This window comes from Helianthus annuus, chromosome 3 (genome assembly GCF_002127325.2).
Source record: "Helianthus annuus cultivar XRQ/B chromosome 3, HanXRQr2.0-SUNRISE, whole genome shotgun sequence".
NCBI classification, from domain to species: domain Eukaryota; kingdom Viridiplantae; phylum Streptophyta; class Magnoliopsida; order Asterales; family Asteraceae; genus Helianthus; species Helianthus annuus.
The window spans coordinates 62,679,227-62,695,366 of record NC_035435.2 but is presented as its reverse complement, the minus strand read 5'-3'; the positions used below and the strand labels follow the sequence as shown (position 1 = coordinate 62,695,366).

The following is a 16,140-nucleotide window of genomic DNA, read 5'->3' as shown; positions in this document are numbered from 1 at the left end:
GGGTGATCTGAGGCTTAAGGATGTGCGGATAAAGGTCCTGAGCCAACCGTTGGTCGGTGGCTATTTTGATACATCCGTCTCTGGCGGAGACGGCTCCGGTTGTAGGTTATGTTGAATCGATGATGATGAGGTTGTTCTCACAGAGAGCTATGTATGTCCCATGATAACAGTGATGTTGTCAACTGTAATTTTTTAGGGTGTGTCAGTCGGTCGTTGCCAGCGGTCGTTTTGCAACGGCCATCCCTAGCAGTGGCGGCTACAGTTATGGCGATCAAACAAGCCACCTATGGTTGTGGCTTTGCCCTCTGTTGTCGCGTGGCGTGGCGGCTCCGTTCCCAACCATGCTGACGTTTTAGATTTGATTTAAGGGCTATGATGAGAAATCTGAGCCCTCTTATTTACTTAGGGTTGTCCAAAAAGCTCGCAGCTCGGACCTCGCTCGAAGCTCACTCTGATTCAGCTCAGAAAAAGCTCGCTTGATATGACTCGGTTTGAAAGTGAGCCGAGCCAGCTCGGCTCGGTTAGAAAGTGAGCCAGCTCGGCTCGGCTTGTAACGAGCCGAATTGGCTCGGTTTAGCTACTTATTATTTGATCATCGTTGGAGTATACTACTTAAGACAGGTGGATTTTATATTTATGTTAATAGAAAGGACACCTGAATATCTGAAGTGCATGTACTTGTTTTTACAGTTTGATCCGTGTATTGATATCTCAGCCATGTGGCATAGAAAGATATGTAGGAATTTGTATCGAGCGTTATATTTACGACTTTAGTGGTCAATGTTAAGTTGATCTATTTTGGCAGCGTGTTGGCTCTAACGGTGCTGTTGTAACTGTGAAAAATGCTTTGTCTTCACCTCCTGTTCAGTCAACAGTATGTTTGTCTTCCCTTGGTGTAGTGGGGTGAGCCTCTAGCTTGTGGTTTTTTTATGGGTTAATAATAAAAATGGTGTTTTGTTTGCCAAACACGGCGGGTAATATATGTGGGCCCGCCCGCAACGCGGCGGGTGCTATTTCTAGTTCGTAACTAATTTTGAACAAAAATTGTTAATCTGTTTCATGTTTCAAGTTCGATTTTAGGTTTTGGGGGTTTTTGTTTTTTCGATTTTTTAAAATACAAATATCTTTATTGATGTTGATTATGTTTTTGTAGTTGGTGTTGAATCTTGATTTTAGGTCAATATGGATTCATCCATGATCCACCCATTTGATTTGTTAGGATGTTGACTAGGGTTAGGTCATATGTTTGTGATTTTGACTTAATATTGTTAGGATCATTGATGTTTACTTTAGGGACCAGTAGAATTGCCCTTTTTGTATTGTTGTTGGTCCCCAAAAGGCTGGTTTTATCACCTTTTCAATTTGGATAGCAACTAACTAGAAAATTAGAAAGTCAAGTAGGTTGATTGACTTTTTAAAATATTTCTTGTGAATTTCCATTGCAAATGAATGTTGATTACTGTGAAATTCTATGCTAAAGTTAGTGTACTTGAGTGACTGTTTCTATTTTCTTAAGAATGCAAGTCGGTTTAAGTGAAATGGTTTGTAAAGTTGAGTGATCACTTGGGTGAAATATATGGACTGTGTTTCGGGAATGGAAGGATTATGTAAAAGGGTTGTTCAGTTAAGAGAGATTACATTATTCTTTTAGGTTTGTTTAAAGAATTTCCGATATTTATCTGAGACATCATTTAAGAGAGATTACATTATTCTTTTAGGTTTATTTAAAGAATTTCCGACATTTATCTGAGACATGATGAATACGTTGTTTTGAAAGTATGCATACCACCTGCTCGATAAAATGTCTTTGTCAGAATCATATAATATAATGAAGTTGATATAAACTTGTGAATGTGTTTTAAGCTTCTTTTTTAAGTTAGTTGGTATTTTAAGTATATAATGATAATTATTTGTTTCTCAACTGTCATTTACTAATATATAATTATTTAACTTTATATGATCAGGATCGATCCCCACCCCATGAACACGGCCCGTTTAGCAGCCGCTTTTATAACATTGTCTCTTTTTTCTGATCATTGTTTTTATTTTTCCACAGGCTAGAAAGACTCCTTCAGTGGAATCTTTTGATTCTTCTGGTGAAGAAGAGTAAGATCATCTCTCTCAGATGCTCTCTAAAAATCATCTCTCTCAGATACTCTCTTTCTCATGTAAACCCTAATTTTTGTTTTGTAGGTTTTGAACAAGATAAAGGTTTGGACTACGGTATTCAACTCCGGTTCCGATTCAGATAATGGTGATCACGTGATGTATGAATTAAATTGTTGTTTTTAATTCATTTTTTATTTGTAATATGATACAGTTCGAATTTGTTTAGTTTTTGACATAATTAGAACTGATTAAGTGAATTATGTAACAGTTAGAATTGGTTTGTAAAGTTGAGTGATCACTTGGGTGAAATATATGGATTGTGTTTCGGGAATGGAAGGATTATGTAAAAGGGTTGTTCAGTTAAGAGAGATTAGATTATTCTTTTAGGTTTGTTTAAAGAATTTCCAACATTTATCTGAGACATGATGAATACGTTGTTTTGAAAGTATGCATACCACCAGCTCGATAAAATGTCTTTGTCAGAATCATATAATATAATGAAGTTGATATAAACTTGTGAATGTGTTTTAAGCTTCTTTTTTAAGTTAGTTGGTATTTTAAGTATATAATGATAATTATTTGTTTCTCAACTGTCATTTACTAATATATAATTATTTAACTTTATATGATCAGGATCGATCCCCACCCCATGAACACGGCCCGTTTAGCAGCCGCTTTTATAACATTGTCTCTTTTTTCTGATCACTGTTTTTATTTTCCTACAGGCTAGAAAGACTCCTTCAGTGGAATCTTTTGATTCTTCTGGTGAAGAAGAGTAAGATCATCTCTCTCAGATGCTCTCTAAAAATCATCTCTCTCAGATGCTCTCTTTCTCATGTAAACCCTAATTTTTGTTTTGTAGGTTTTGAACAAGATAAAGGTTTGGACTACGGTATTCAACTCTGGTTCCAATTCAGATAATGGTGATCACGTGATGTATGATTTAAAGTGTTGTTTTAAATTCATTTTTTTTATTTGTAATCTGATACAGTTCGAATTTGTTTAGTTTTTGACATAATTAGAACTGATTAAGTGAATTATGTAACAGTTTGAACTCAGGATTCTGTAATTTTGTTGTGATTTGGTTGAAATTTATTTATTGCATGTGGTGTTTTATCTTACTTTGAAGTTTGCTTTATTTAAAAGCTTTATTTGTAGCAATTTGCTGAATTTTAGAAATTAGGGTTCTAATTTGAGGATTTTGATTACATGTAGTGTTTTCAAAGAGCTCTGTAGTCAACTGTTTTCTTCTATCAGGTACAAGATCTTTGTTTTAAAAATTGCTGATGAAAATTGTTGGTGATTAAATCTGATTGATTTGGTTATGTATCAGGTGCAGATGTTAACCGTCAAGCTGTTGAAGTTCAGGTATGTTTATTACCAGATTTTGTAATCGATGTGTAGGTTTGTTTAATTAGGTTTTGTGTTTATGATCATTAACCTAAATGGATTCTCAATCATTCTAAAAATTGAAGATGCACCAGACGCTCTGTGCCGTTGCCGAGATCTCGACATATATATGTTTCGTATTTGGCCGACCAATAAAAATGTTCAAGGTAATTTTCAAATTGTTTACTACATAGTATAAATTTAGTTTTTTTTCTAACGGTGAGTTGGGGCAGATTCGACAACCGATTCAGGCTAACAGCCACGAGTTGGTGTTGGAGATGAAGTTGGCGACATGTTTCGATGGTAGATGTCGATCTCTGGCAAGCAATGGTGATGCGTCCAACTGTAGTTCTTTATAAACGGTTAGGTTTTCTATTTAACGAGTTTCCATAGTTTTGGTATAATGGTCTGCTTATGGTTTTGTTGGTATTAGGTTTTTTATTTAATGAGTTTCTATTGTTTTGGCTGAAAAGTCTGGTTGTGGTTTTGTAGGTATGAGAAATTTGGATAGATTGTCATAATCCTTAGCATTCGTTATATATAGGTTATTCATGTTGCCTATCGTTGGATTATATAATTCTTGGGTTTTTTAGGAGGGAACTTTTGAAAATGCATGGGGTGTTGAACTGTGCATTTAATGCACCTGTGAGAAGTAATCATATCTCAACTCTCTCTTTCTTCTTCACACTTTAATCTCCATCTTTCTCTTTCTTCTCATTTCAAACTCACAGGCGATTTCAGGGTTTATTTTCCTCATCTTCCACATGAACCATGTCATCCATAAAGAAATCCGTCGGTTTATCACCATCTTTTGTCACTCAGACCGATGAAGATGATTTTGTCATCTGAGGCTATGATGGCGAGATCTGGCGTGTTGTTGCAACATGGCCTAATCGTTGCCGATTGCCATTCGCGGCTGTTCTAGGTAGCGTTGGGTGTAATCGATGTTTGGTTGATGATGATGAGATCGATGTCACCTAAGGAATATTCAGTCAATGATGTTGATGAGATGCTTCTCACCTGAGACTAAAACTATGATGAAGCAAACGTCGGCCCAAATATACGCGAGGTCTGACATTTTCAAATCATTTGTATTACTTTAGTAAATCATTTAGTGTTGACTGTGATGATGAATAAAAATGAATGCAAAGTGCATTTTTCTTGTCCTTTCAACATGAGGCTATGAAGATTTTGTAGATCTGAGTAAAAATTGAATGAAGATAGCATTATGGTGTGGCAAGGTTGTAGGATGGCAGTTGTTCATGCAACCTCTCTTGCAGCCATGGTGTTGTCATCTTTATGCACAATCTGAGCCTGGCATTCTGACAATACAAATGTTTTGCAACTTCACCTTGAATGACCTTCGCCGACTCTGTGTTGGTGATTAAGGTTTTGAAAAGGGATCGTGTATAATTGTTGTCACATCTATACAAGAAAATGGAGTTTGGTTGGTCTGAGATGCCTATTTAGCTGTATGTAAGGACGCCGGTAAGTTTTCCAATTTTTCGTTTGTAGATCGGTCATATAAATTGACGTTTGGACATGATTCCTGTGTTTTGTTTTACATGTGGTCGTGTGGCTATGGTGGTTTTACCAACAAATATTGGTGAATTAGATCCACTGGACAACAATTGACACCACATCACACAGACTGGACAACAATTCTTCAGGAGAAAACGGTTAGTGCATTCAGAAGTTAATAATCTGAATTATGGATTGGTATTAAGATGTTTGTTAATTGGTTCTTTGTTGTCAGCTGATGTTGAGATTCTTGAATCAGTGAAAATCCGGTGCCATATAATTAATTACAGGTTATACTTCAAGCTTTCTCGATCTGTTTGCAGGCGAATAGGTGGCTTTGCGAGGTCTGAAAAACAGAATTGATAAATTTAGGGAAAATGTGGTTGAAAGATGATAACCCAACAGTAGAGGATCTCATTCTACAGCCTCGATAAATTCAGGGGTGTTTTCAAATAATGCTTCCTAGATGTTTGAAGACCGACAAATGTCCAAAGAATATCAATACTGTTGACATTTGTCGATCTTTGTTGGTTTTTAAACATCTAGGAACCATTATTTGAGAACACCCTTACATTTATCGAAGCTGTAGAATGAGATCCTCTACTGTTGGATTATCATCTTTCAAACTCATTTTCCCTAAATTTATCCATTTTGTTTTTCATGCGGGGATATAATCTGTTTTTTAGTATTTGATTTGGCCGATGACCCAAGTTCAAGGATGACTTATGTTTCAGACTATACAAAGATTGCCTTTTGGTTATCATAAGGTTAAATTTTAAATTAATATGGTCTCATTCGTTAATAAGCTTATAATTATACTTAAGCCATCAAATTCTTTCCGTTAGGTCTCAATGCACCTAATGACAACAACCATCATTGAGCCATCACATTCTTTCTGTTTACATCTCAGGTAACGGTTTTCCTTAATACATCTCGAAACTTGGGTTGTTATATATGATTTTTCAATGCGGTTTTGAAACTTACGGGATAGTAATTGTCAATTTCAGGTAGGTTAAGTATTGAGACCAAGAAATTCAGCGTCGCTTGCAGATACGGTTTCAAGGTCAATTATTGGCTTGAAACAGAGACACAGAAGACCTTTGTTTCTGAATGTTTTGTAGCTTCAGTTATGACTTATGCCTGATGTTGTTGTCAATTCATAAGTATAATGCGAATGTGAATTCATTAAATAATTTCACATCGTATTTTACATATAGATATAGACAAAAACTTTGCACATTATACTTATAATACTAATATATACTGTTTTTAACATTGTTTTATAGGGTGAAGATACAATAGGAAGTTTATTTGGCTAGGAAGGATAGGAAGTGATCTTGACCATCCATTAAGTTAATCAAGGGCTAAGATTAAATCAGGGAAATTGAAAGGTAGAAAAGAGGCCCGTGAGTTTGTTGAAGGGCATTCTAGTCAATCCAAGCCAATAGTTTCTCTCTCCTCCAATTCCCCCCCATTTTTTTAAACGTTAATAACTCTTTCATACGACATTATTTTTTTATAAAAATTGCACCAAAAAAAACGAGCGTTTTTTTTATCTTTAAAACGAGTATACTATTGCTATATTTAAAAAAAAAATTTAAACCCAGTTGCGTAAAACGCAATAGAAAAAACCACCAGTTACGTAAAACGCAATGAAAAAAAAACCTAAAAAATGACATTTTTCTAAAACGCAATGCACAAAAAACACAAAGAAATGACTTATTTGTAAAACGCAATGGCCAGAAAACACAAAGAAATGTCTTATTTGTAAAACGCAATGCAAAAAAAAAAAAAACACATAAAAATGTGTTTTACCTAAAACGCAATGCACTAAAACACAAAGAAATGTCTTATTTGTAAAACGCAATGGCTAGAAAACACTTAAAAATGACTCATTCTAAAACGCAATAGACTGAAAACACCTAAAAATGTGTTTGACCTAAAACGCAATGACTAAAAACACTTAAAAATGTGTTTTTTTTTTTCTAAAACGCACTAGCCAGAAACCACATAAAACTCTCTTATTTCTAAAACGCCATGGACACATAAAACTGTCTGTCACTGTGAACTGTCTGAATTGTCTACGAATTATTGTCTTTGAAATGAGCCAATTTCTGGAAAATTAATTTTTCTGATGCGTTTTTAGTACAACAATTTACTGTCCAAGGGCCAGAAACCAGCCAGGGGCTCTGCCCCTTGGACCCCGCCAGGGGCTGCCGCCCCCGGACCCCCGCAAAGATCGTAAAACGCAATGACTAAATCAAAAACCCAGATCGTGAAAATGAAATTAAAGAATTTCTTACATGGATCGAAGCCGATTTCTTCATCAATTGACGAAATTTAAATGATAGAAACACTTATCAACGCTCGAATCGAACGAATCGAGTGATTATCTCCAAAATCACCGGAAAAAACGAGATTTTTTTTATGAAATTAAACTGGGTTTTCTTCAAAAAAAGCTGAAGAACCGTTGATCGGGTTCTGAATCATTGATTGGTGATGAAAATCGCAGTATAATGTAGTGATTATTGAGATATAAAGTGAAGAAATAGTTGAAGATGATGGGTTTTGAAAATGGTGGGTTTTTGAAAGGAAGAAGAAGGAGTTGGATTGACTAAAATACCCTTTCTCTTTATTTTAAAATTTGCCACATGTCATAATCCTATGACTTCCTATCCTTCCTAACAAAAATTAACTTCCTATTTAATCTTTTCCCTTGTTTTATAATCATATGTAATTATATACAAACAATTTAAATGATATATTTATAATCTGTTTTTTATTATTTGATTTCGATGGTTATTAAACTTACCCGTGTGTTACTACTGGTAGATGGATAATAGATATAGATTTCCAGCCTAACACTCCAATTCTTCTTTCTCCTCTCCTCTCCTCTCCTCTCGTCTCGTAAAAGGTTCCACAAATGTCCACGACCTTAATGGCGTCTTCAACCATTCCTTCACCTGCGTCGTTCCGGCGAGCCACTCACTGTTCGCTACGTGCTTGCAATAGTATCAAACCTCCGATGCCTCCGCTAAACCCTAAGGATCCATTTCTTTCTAAGCTCGCTTCTATCGCCGCTACTTCACCGGAGAAGCTCCTCAATCGCCCGCTTAACTCCGATACTCCGCCCTACCTCGACCTCTTTGACTCTCCTACGCTTATGGCTACTCCGGCCTCGGTACATAACATAACCTAGTTTCTTATTTCAGTTTTGTCTGCTTCTTTCTTTCTTTCTTTCTATATTATTATTCACGGTTGTATCCTTTTGATTGACTCTTGTTACTTAGTACTAGTAACTTATTTTGCCTTTTGTAAACCCTAAGCTCACTTTAGAACTAGTAATTTCTCGACGAGGAACCAGAGTTTTTTTTTTCGATAGAATTGGATTTGAATTGAAATTTGCTTAAAGGATATGTATGTATTTTAAAGGAATTTGAATTAATAATGAATTTGCATGTGGAGTTAAATCTAACTGTAATTCTAATTTCCAACCAAACACATGAAGAAATGAATTCAGATTCAAATTCTGTAGGATTAGGCTAGCCAAAAGCGCCTGCGAAGCTACTTTTGATTGTGTTCTAGTGAGGAAAACAAAGTGCAGTGGCTTATTTTTCTGATGTACAAACCCAATTGTATGCATTGATGTTGTAGGTGGATATGAAAATGAAGTATAATGCTTTATTGGTGTTTGAAAAGCCACAACATGTGGTTACCTTTGGTTACAGGGTCTCTTTAAAAAAAGGAAATAGATTATGGAAGTGTTATTTGTGGATTTACATTTTAGCCTTTTTGAGTGTTGGGATTTACCGATTTAGAGAAAAAGAAGCATCATTTTTTTTTTACAATTGATCAAATACATCATTATGATGAAAACAGGCTGTAATACTGCTGCTATGGTATGTAGGTACATAATCATCGATGCAATGATGCTTATTATTCTGCGGTTGAGGGTAGATAAGAAAATAAACAAATAGAACCTTTCGGTAAAGAATGCTTAAGATAAACAATTCATCTTATACATTAAGTTCATTGATACTGCTAGCCTCGATCTTATGGAATTGTAATAGTCATTTTGATTGATTCCAAAATTTACTTTGATGATTTTATATTGTTCGATTTGACTTGTACTATGTGAATGCTGCTACATAAATTAAACCATGAGAAAAGCACATACAAAGCTTCATGAAGTGTGAATGAAGGAACTCGATAACTAATTTGTTTTTATAATTGAAGTAGATTTGGTTTTTGACCTTGTGGTAGTCAATTATAACTTGATTGTCAGTGTTACATAAATAATTTACTGGGGTTAACTTTTAATTGTATTATTAGGTGGAACGATCTGTTTCATACAATGAACACAGGCCAAGGAGGCCGCCTCCAGATTTACCATCATTGCTTCTCCATGGAAGAATAGTGTACCTTGGCATGCCGGTGGGTTCTTCTGTTCTTTGTTCTAAATTCAACACACAATACAAAGGATAGTGTGCCTTTTTTTCTCTGTTCAAGAATTTTTACATAATTTAATTCAACTACTTTTACTTTTGGTGGCTTTGTATCAGTTGGTACCAGCGGTAACAGAACTCATCATTGCAGAACTAATGTATCTGCAATGGATGGATCCCAAAGAGCCAATATATCTTTATATAAATTCCACTGGAACTACTCGTGATGATGGTGAATCGGTGAGCCTTTTTTTCTTTATGAGAAAATTAACAGTTATTCCATCCGTTGACTTCGCTTATTATGATCAGGTTGGAATGGAAACAGAGGGTTTTGCGATTTATGATGCTATGATGCAATTAAAAAATGAGGTGACTATGCTTGCCTAATGTTTGTTACAGTATATTTAAGAGATGTGTATGTTCTCTTTCCAACATAAGTCTAAAACATTAAGACATGAAGGTAAAACTTTCTAGAAGCTGGGTTTTACTTTGGTGTTTGTGCAAATTTTCATTGCATTTGTCCTTCTGTAAAACATAAAGTTTTGTATTTGAACATTCAATTGAGTGCTGTTTTAATGTTGTCTTTTCAATTCTGATTTTTATGATTTAATGTGCAGATTCATACAGTTGGCGTTGGAGCTGCTATAGGTCATGCATGCCTGTTGCTTGCTGCAGGGACCAAGGGCAAAAGGTTTATGATGCCACACGCAAAAGGTACACTATAATTACTAATGGATTCTCGACCATCTTTGTTGTATGCTGCTATTAACTAATAACAAGTGTTTGTTTTTGTAGCTATGATACAACAACCTCGTGTTCCATCATCTGGGTTAATGACAGGCAGTGATGTTCTCATCCGTGCAAAGGAGGTTGGTGTTATTATTTTTTGTTTTTAAATAACTTTGTGGAGTGTTCTAGTATATTTGTGTGAAAATATTATTTGCCAAATTCATCTCGTTATTTTCCCCATATAACATTCTTTCACTTTGTGCGAGTGTTCTATTATTATTATTATTATTATTATTATTATTATTTGTGTGAATGCACTTGTTATTCTTACGATTTTACCATATAACATTCTTTCACTTTGGCACTTTGTTACTTCAAAATAAATGTGAATGCACTCCATTAATTGGTTGTACGGTTAAGTTTATTTTCTGTAAATAGCGCTCTGCTCAGTGCTGATTGATATCACTCGAACAACTTCATCTGGTCCGTTCCAAATTGTCTATCATTGTTATATCCATCACAAGTGGCCTCTACACATGGGGTGTGTGGGATCTTAAACCAGTGTCATCCTTGTTTTACTAATGCCATATTTGACAATTTAGACCCATTTACTTATGAACAGCTCTACTTGGGTTGTCTTTTATCTAAATGAGTTAGATAGTTTTTTTTTTTGCTAAATGGGAAGTCGAATGTGCTGAATGTTACCCCAAGTTTATTTCCTAATTTGTTTTATTGCAAGATTCAGTTTTTATTGTGATAATATATTTGTAATAATGATTAACACATTTATTGTTTATAAAGTAGACAAAAAAGTGTTTGTTGTGGGTCAACCCAACTCAACTTGGCCCGACCCGTTTGACCACTCATTTTTCACATATCGTCAAGTTCTTTAGATGTTTCAGATATCAGTTATGTTGCTACTAAAAAGTTTTGCTGAATTCTTATTTTGGATCTTTTTTACAGGTAATCGTTAACAAAGACACACTTGTTAGCCTCTTGGCAAAGCACACCGAAAATGTGAGTTATCAGTTGAATTAGTCTTGTTTATCGATTGAAGAACTAGGATGTGCTTTTAATGCATGGGATGTATTATGTTTATTGAACCAGCCCATTGAAACTGTAACACAAGTGATGAGAAGACCATTTTATATGGATTCAACTAAAGCTAAAGAGTTTGGTGTAATTGACAAGGTACACAAACACATTCATAGACAGTATTATTTTTTTGTTTGGTTATAAACTTATAATAATGTGATTTTTGTTTCGTGTTTAGATACTTTGGCGAGGTCAGGAAAAGATCATGGCGGATGCTGCACCACCTGAGGCATGGGATAAGAATGCTGGCATTAAAGCCGTCGATGCTATCTAGCAACATGCATATGCTCTAGGTATTTAAAATACACTTGTTTCTTATTTGTGCATCATTTTTTGAGATGCATAATTCGTCACTCTTAATATTATTCCTCTCACACGTTCCGCAGGGATAAGTTGTTTGGGTTGGTATTTTGTTGCTAAAGGGAAAACCTTAAAAATTAGCTAATTATGAAAACCGGATTGATGTTTTAAATCAAATATTGGACATCAACAGCTTTTTGGTGCAAGATTGCCAACTCCTTGGAAGATGATGTGTTCAAATTTGGGTGTTCATAAACCGTCGAAAAAAGACTGAACTCGAGTTCGGTTTCAACGGTTTAGAACTTGGAACTGGCTATGTAAACCGAACCAACCTTTTAGCATTTATTATTATTTATTTTCATTTTAGGAATATAGAGTTATGTGAGTGTTATATTCATGAACAATTCAGCTTACTTTTTAATATTTTTTATTTATAGGTATCTACTGTTCAAGTCAAAGAATCGAAAAGGTTGAAGTGATGGGGAGAGGGGACGATTGATATATTGTATGTTCGACCCAAGATTACGTCTAGGCAAGTCAAAGTTTGAAATTCAAGTCATTAATGATGATTGATATTCTAGACACATCAAATCTAAGAATTAGTTGCATGTCTTTAAGTTGGACTACTCAACACTTCAAATTAAATACATATTCATGAAGCTTAAAAATTCATTTTGGCTTCTGTTTCAACCTTAGAAAAACTGATTTAACAAGGACAGCAGCAGCACAAATATGAATTCAGTTCTGATTTTGGTTTTACAACTCAATTTGCATAGCCATGGACATCATCAAAGATAAACTCATAATCCCATAGCAGCCATATCACATTATTAAATGTTTTGGGTTTAGTTCGAATTATTTGGCAATGAATTAGCAAAGCAATTTATATTAATCAATTCAAAACTACTGATGCTTCAAAAGATCGGAATAAAACCGAAAGCTTGCAAAGATCCACTCTTGCTATGCAAACAAAATTAAGAGTGAAGAGGTATGGTCTCAAACCGCGTGTGAGCACGTATTAGCGGGACCACACCACTCCAAAGATACAATCTTACCACACAAGACGATCTAGAAGGTTCTAGAAGAGTACACCTGGTGACAGAAGGAAGCTCCTAGCAGACAGGAAAGGACGACAGGTGGCACAAATTGAAAAACGCCAGTACTTGTAACAAGAACCTCATAGGACAATGAAGGACAGGCCGAAAAAATGTACAAAAGGACGCTAAGCTGGAATGAATGTCTATATGCCACGTCACCTCTGGTACAAGACCTGGTCTGGTTACGACCATGGTTGTAAAAATCCTGACTAGTTTCCGATTAGTCGCCGATTAATCACTAATCGTAGGATCACCGATTAATGGCCGATTTATCGCTAGACGGTCAATGGCGGTCCTATTCTGGCCAAATTTTGACCAAACGCGGGCCAAATTTTGACCAAACCTTATAAATTCCTTCCAAATACTTTTAAAAAATAGTCATTGAGGGGTTAAAACATGTCTACTTTAAAAAAACTACATATAAAAGTGTGTGTCTATATGTAACTAAAAATTACATATAAAAATCTCAATCCGATTAATTCCGATTAATCATTGTTAATTCCGATTAATCGCTAGTCGGTACCCCACCGCCCGACTACCGCCTAGCGATTCTTACAACACTAGTTACGACAGAGGGGACATAATGTGTATATTCCCCTGGCTAGACAGCTGACAAAACACCCAGCTGACGTCCCTTCTCCTTAACAAATCTCCGGCTATAAATAGAAGGCTCAACCTCTAGGTTTAAAGATCCGAATTCTTACTCGCTCACTATATACACACTTATATCCTCAAAACGATTAATTATTCTCACGCCGTAGGATGGTTACAAGGAGAACTCCCCAACTTCTCCTCTTTGTAACGAGTTCACCGGTTTTCTTCGTTTTGAAGGATCTATAGGAAGAATCAAGCCATTCTCGAGTGAAGAATAGAGATTGATTGTTATCCACGAGACGAACCGGCTGAGTAGCTCCGTGTTACTTAGTGTTTCTTCATTGGCGCCCACCACACCTTTTACAACCTTTTTCATATCTGTTGTTTTCCAAAAAAAATGTTCAATGGCTGATCCAAACTGTTCATTTCCATTTGTCGATGAACACTCTCCGTTTGGCACGACGACGGACAATACTCACGTCCAAAACCACGAAAGGGATGAACAAACTGACAGAGAGTTCACGGAGGTAGGAGTCACCAATGTCTTTGCTAGTGCTACTCGCATCAACCAACAGACGACTCCTGGATTCCAGAATGCATATCCAACCAACATTATTTTCCCTTCCCTGCCTGAAGGGGAAACACTAGTATCATGGTATGCAAAATCTCAAGCAGTCCTAGTCCTGAATATGGCTTATGTACAGATGTGCGCACAAGCTCAGTTTCTGGTGCAAACACCAGCTCGACAAGCGTATGTGCAACACGCATCCCCGCACTCAACATCATGTGCCCAATCAATTCAACAAGAGTTAGGATATAGTACAGAGTCACATCAACAAACACCCTCACGCGCAATGACAATACACATGGGGGAACAACAACACTATCCCAAAGATAGTTATCAGAGTATAAGCAGCACACGTAATACGTACACCAACACTGGGATTCCCAATGATACTTATCACAATTGACCCAGAGGGCGCACACTAGTGCGCGACCGTCTAGGTCCGCGACGGATGACAGATGAATTTGAAGGCATGTCGGACAAGTATGATCCATCGTACCAAGCAAACCTTGATAGTACAGATACGCTTCTGCACACGGGGCCGTGCCCAGCAGACACGGGGGCGTGGTCAACTATTGCAGACAAACTGCATTTAATGAAGAAAGAGAAGATGGATGGACACGGGGCCGTGTCCGGGCTTCTATGCAGGCTATAAATAGAGGTGCTTGGTTCAATTCAAAGTCATCCCTTGGCAAACCACCTCTCTCACACTTCACCCACCCACCACCACCATCACAACCCACATCCACCACCATCATCCATCATAGAGTGTGTGTAGTAGTCTCGGGATCCAAGATTGATAGTAAGAGTTCTTGATAATCAAAGGCCATGTTTGCCTAAGTCTCTTACATCACTTGGTGAAGATAATCATTTAGTGTAATACTTTTTATTTTTAATCTTTTCGCACTTTTTATTTGGTTACGTATTAATGACTTTAATAACTAGTTTCTTATGTTGAAGGTGAAACTTCCTTATCATTTGTCCGTGGTGTCTTGGCGTTATTTTACTGTCTATATAAAATAAAAGATTTACACCATTCATATCTCCACGATCTATATGGAGATATGTTGGCTACCTGGTCGGGGGTTAAGGGAATGGTTTGGTAAGCGTCTTGCCTTGTTCAGTGTATAGATCCTGCAAGGACCTGGGTCAAGCTTAGTAGGACCTCCTTCAATACCCACTGGTATTGGATGGCGGGGGTTCGAATTTCTTGATCCCCTCATATGTAAACTACTATTAAAACATTAACCCGACTACTTATGATTGTATCCCTGCTGACTCAAACTACTTAGCCGAGGGTAAGGTCACCTTCAAAGAGGGGCCTAGCACATTACGCATTAATAACTTAATTAATTATCTTTCAATAATCCAACCCTTTAGGATTGTATCCTTGCTGACTCAAACTACTGGGTTGAGGGTAACGTCACCTTCAAAAGAGGGGCCTACTACTATAACTAAGATAATCTCTTAAAAAGTGCAAAAGTGCGGAAATAATCAAAGGTTACACTAAAGGCGAGTCGGATCCAAGTGATTCATCTTGTCTATCTGTTTTTATTTTATTTTTATTTTCATCATTTTTAGTTTTTATTTTCATGTTTAAACCTTTTTCTAAAATTCTGATTTGATTAGACGTTGAGGATAAACCGGTACTAAAAGCTCTTGTGTCCTTGGACGACCTCGGTATCTTACCAACGCTATACTACGCTCACGATGGGTGCACTTGCCCATATGTGTGTTTAGTGTTAGTAAAATATCGTGTTTTATAAATTTAAAACTTGACTAAAGTGTAAAAAGGGCTAAAAATATACATAAAAACCTATCACACCTAACGCACATCAAGTTTTTGGCGCCATTGCCGGGGACACAAGGATTTTAAGAAAGTTAGGAATCAACGGCCTAATCGTTTTTCTTATTTTTCTGTTTTTTTAGGATTTTTCTTAAATTTTCAGCTTCTGCAGAACTCAACACGGGCCGTGCCCGCTGAACACGCCCCCGTGCCCAATCTTTGGTATTGGCAATCCTGTTTTAAGTCAGACATTAGCTGAACACGGAGCCGTGCCCAGTCAACACGCCCCGCGCCCAAGTATCAGATACTGAAAACAGAACCGTAAGATCCCGACGGTTGTTAATTTCTGACACAACCATGAGCGATACTGATATTTTTTACTTCTGACCCTCTTATGGTACGTGGTGTCAAATATGTGGCGGAACTCATGAAGATTTAAAATGTTATTTTTTAAAATACAAACCCCACTATATAGACCCATTGTTTTCTTGTAGCTTTAAGAGGGACGAA

General features: G+C 36.5%; 1 protein-coding gene across 1 annotated transcript; it reads left to right on the top strand.

Annotated features, from left to right (window-relative positions):
* Window positions 1–7,847: 7,847 nt before the first annotated feature.
* On the top strand, window positions 7,848–12,265 carry LOC110929313 (ATP-dependent Clp protease proteolytic subunit-related protein 3, chloroplastic). The gene is made up of 10 exons (XM_022172450.2): window positions 7,848–8,200; window positions 9,352–9,453; window positions 9,582–9,704; window positions 9,774–9,833; window positions 10,082–10,178; window positions 10,260–10,333; window positions 11,157–11,210; window positions 11,301–11,384; window positions 11,467–11,581; window positions 12,026–12,265. Exons 1-9 carry the CDS (start codon window positions 7,943–7,945, stop codon window positions 11,560–11,562), a joined length of 948 nt encoding a protein of 315 aa, XP_022028142.1. The 5' UTR covers window positions 7,848–7,942; the 3' UTR covers window positions 11,563–11,581; window positions 12,026–12,265.
* The last annotated feature ends 3,875 nt before the right edge of the window (window positions 12,266–16,140 follow it).

Coding starts and splice junctions, on each gene's coding strand:
- LOC110929313 (XM_022172450.2), top strand. CDS start 7,943: ATGTCCACGACCTTAATGGCGTCTTCAACCATTCCTTCACCTGCGTCG. Junction 9,834..10,081: donor TGATGCAATTAAAAAATGAG/GTGACTATGCTT, acceptor TTTAATGTGCAG/ATTCATACAGTTGGCGTTGG. Junction 10,179..10,259: donor TATGATGCCACACGCAAAAG/GTACACTATAAT, acceptor TTGTTTTTGTAG/CTATGATACAACAACCTCGT.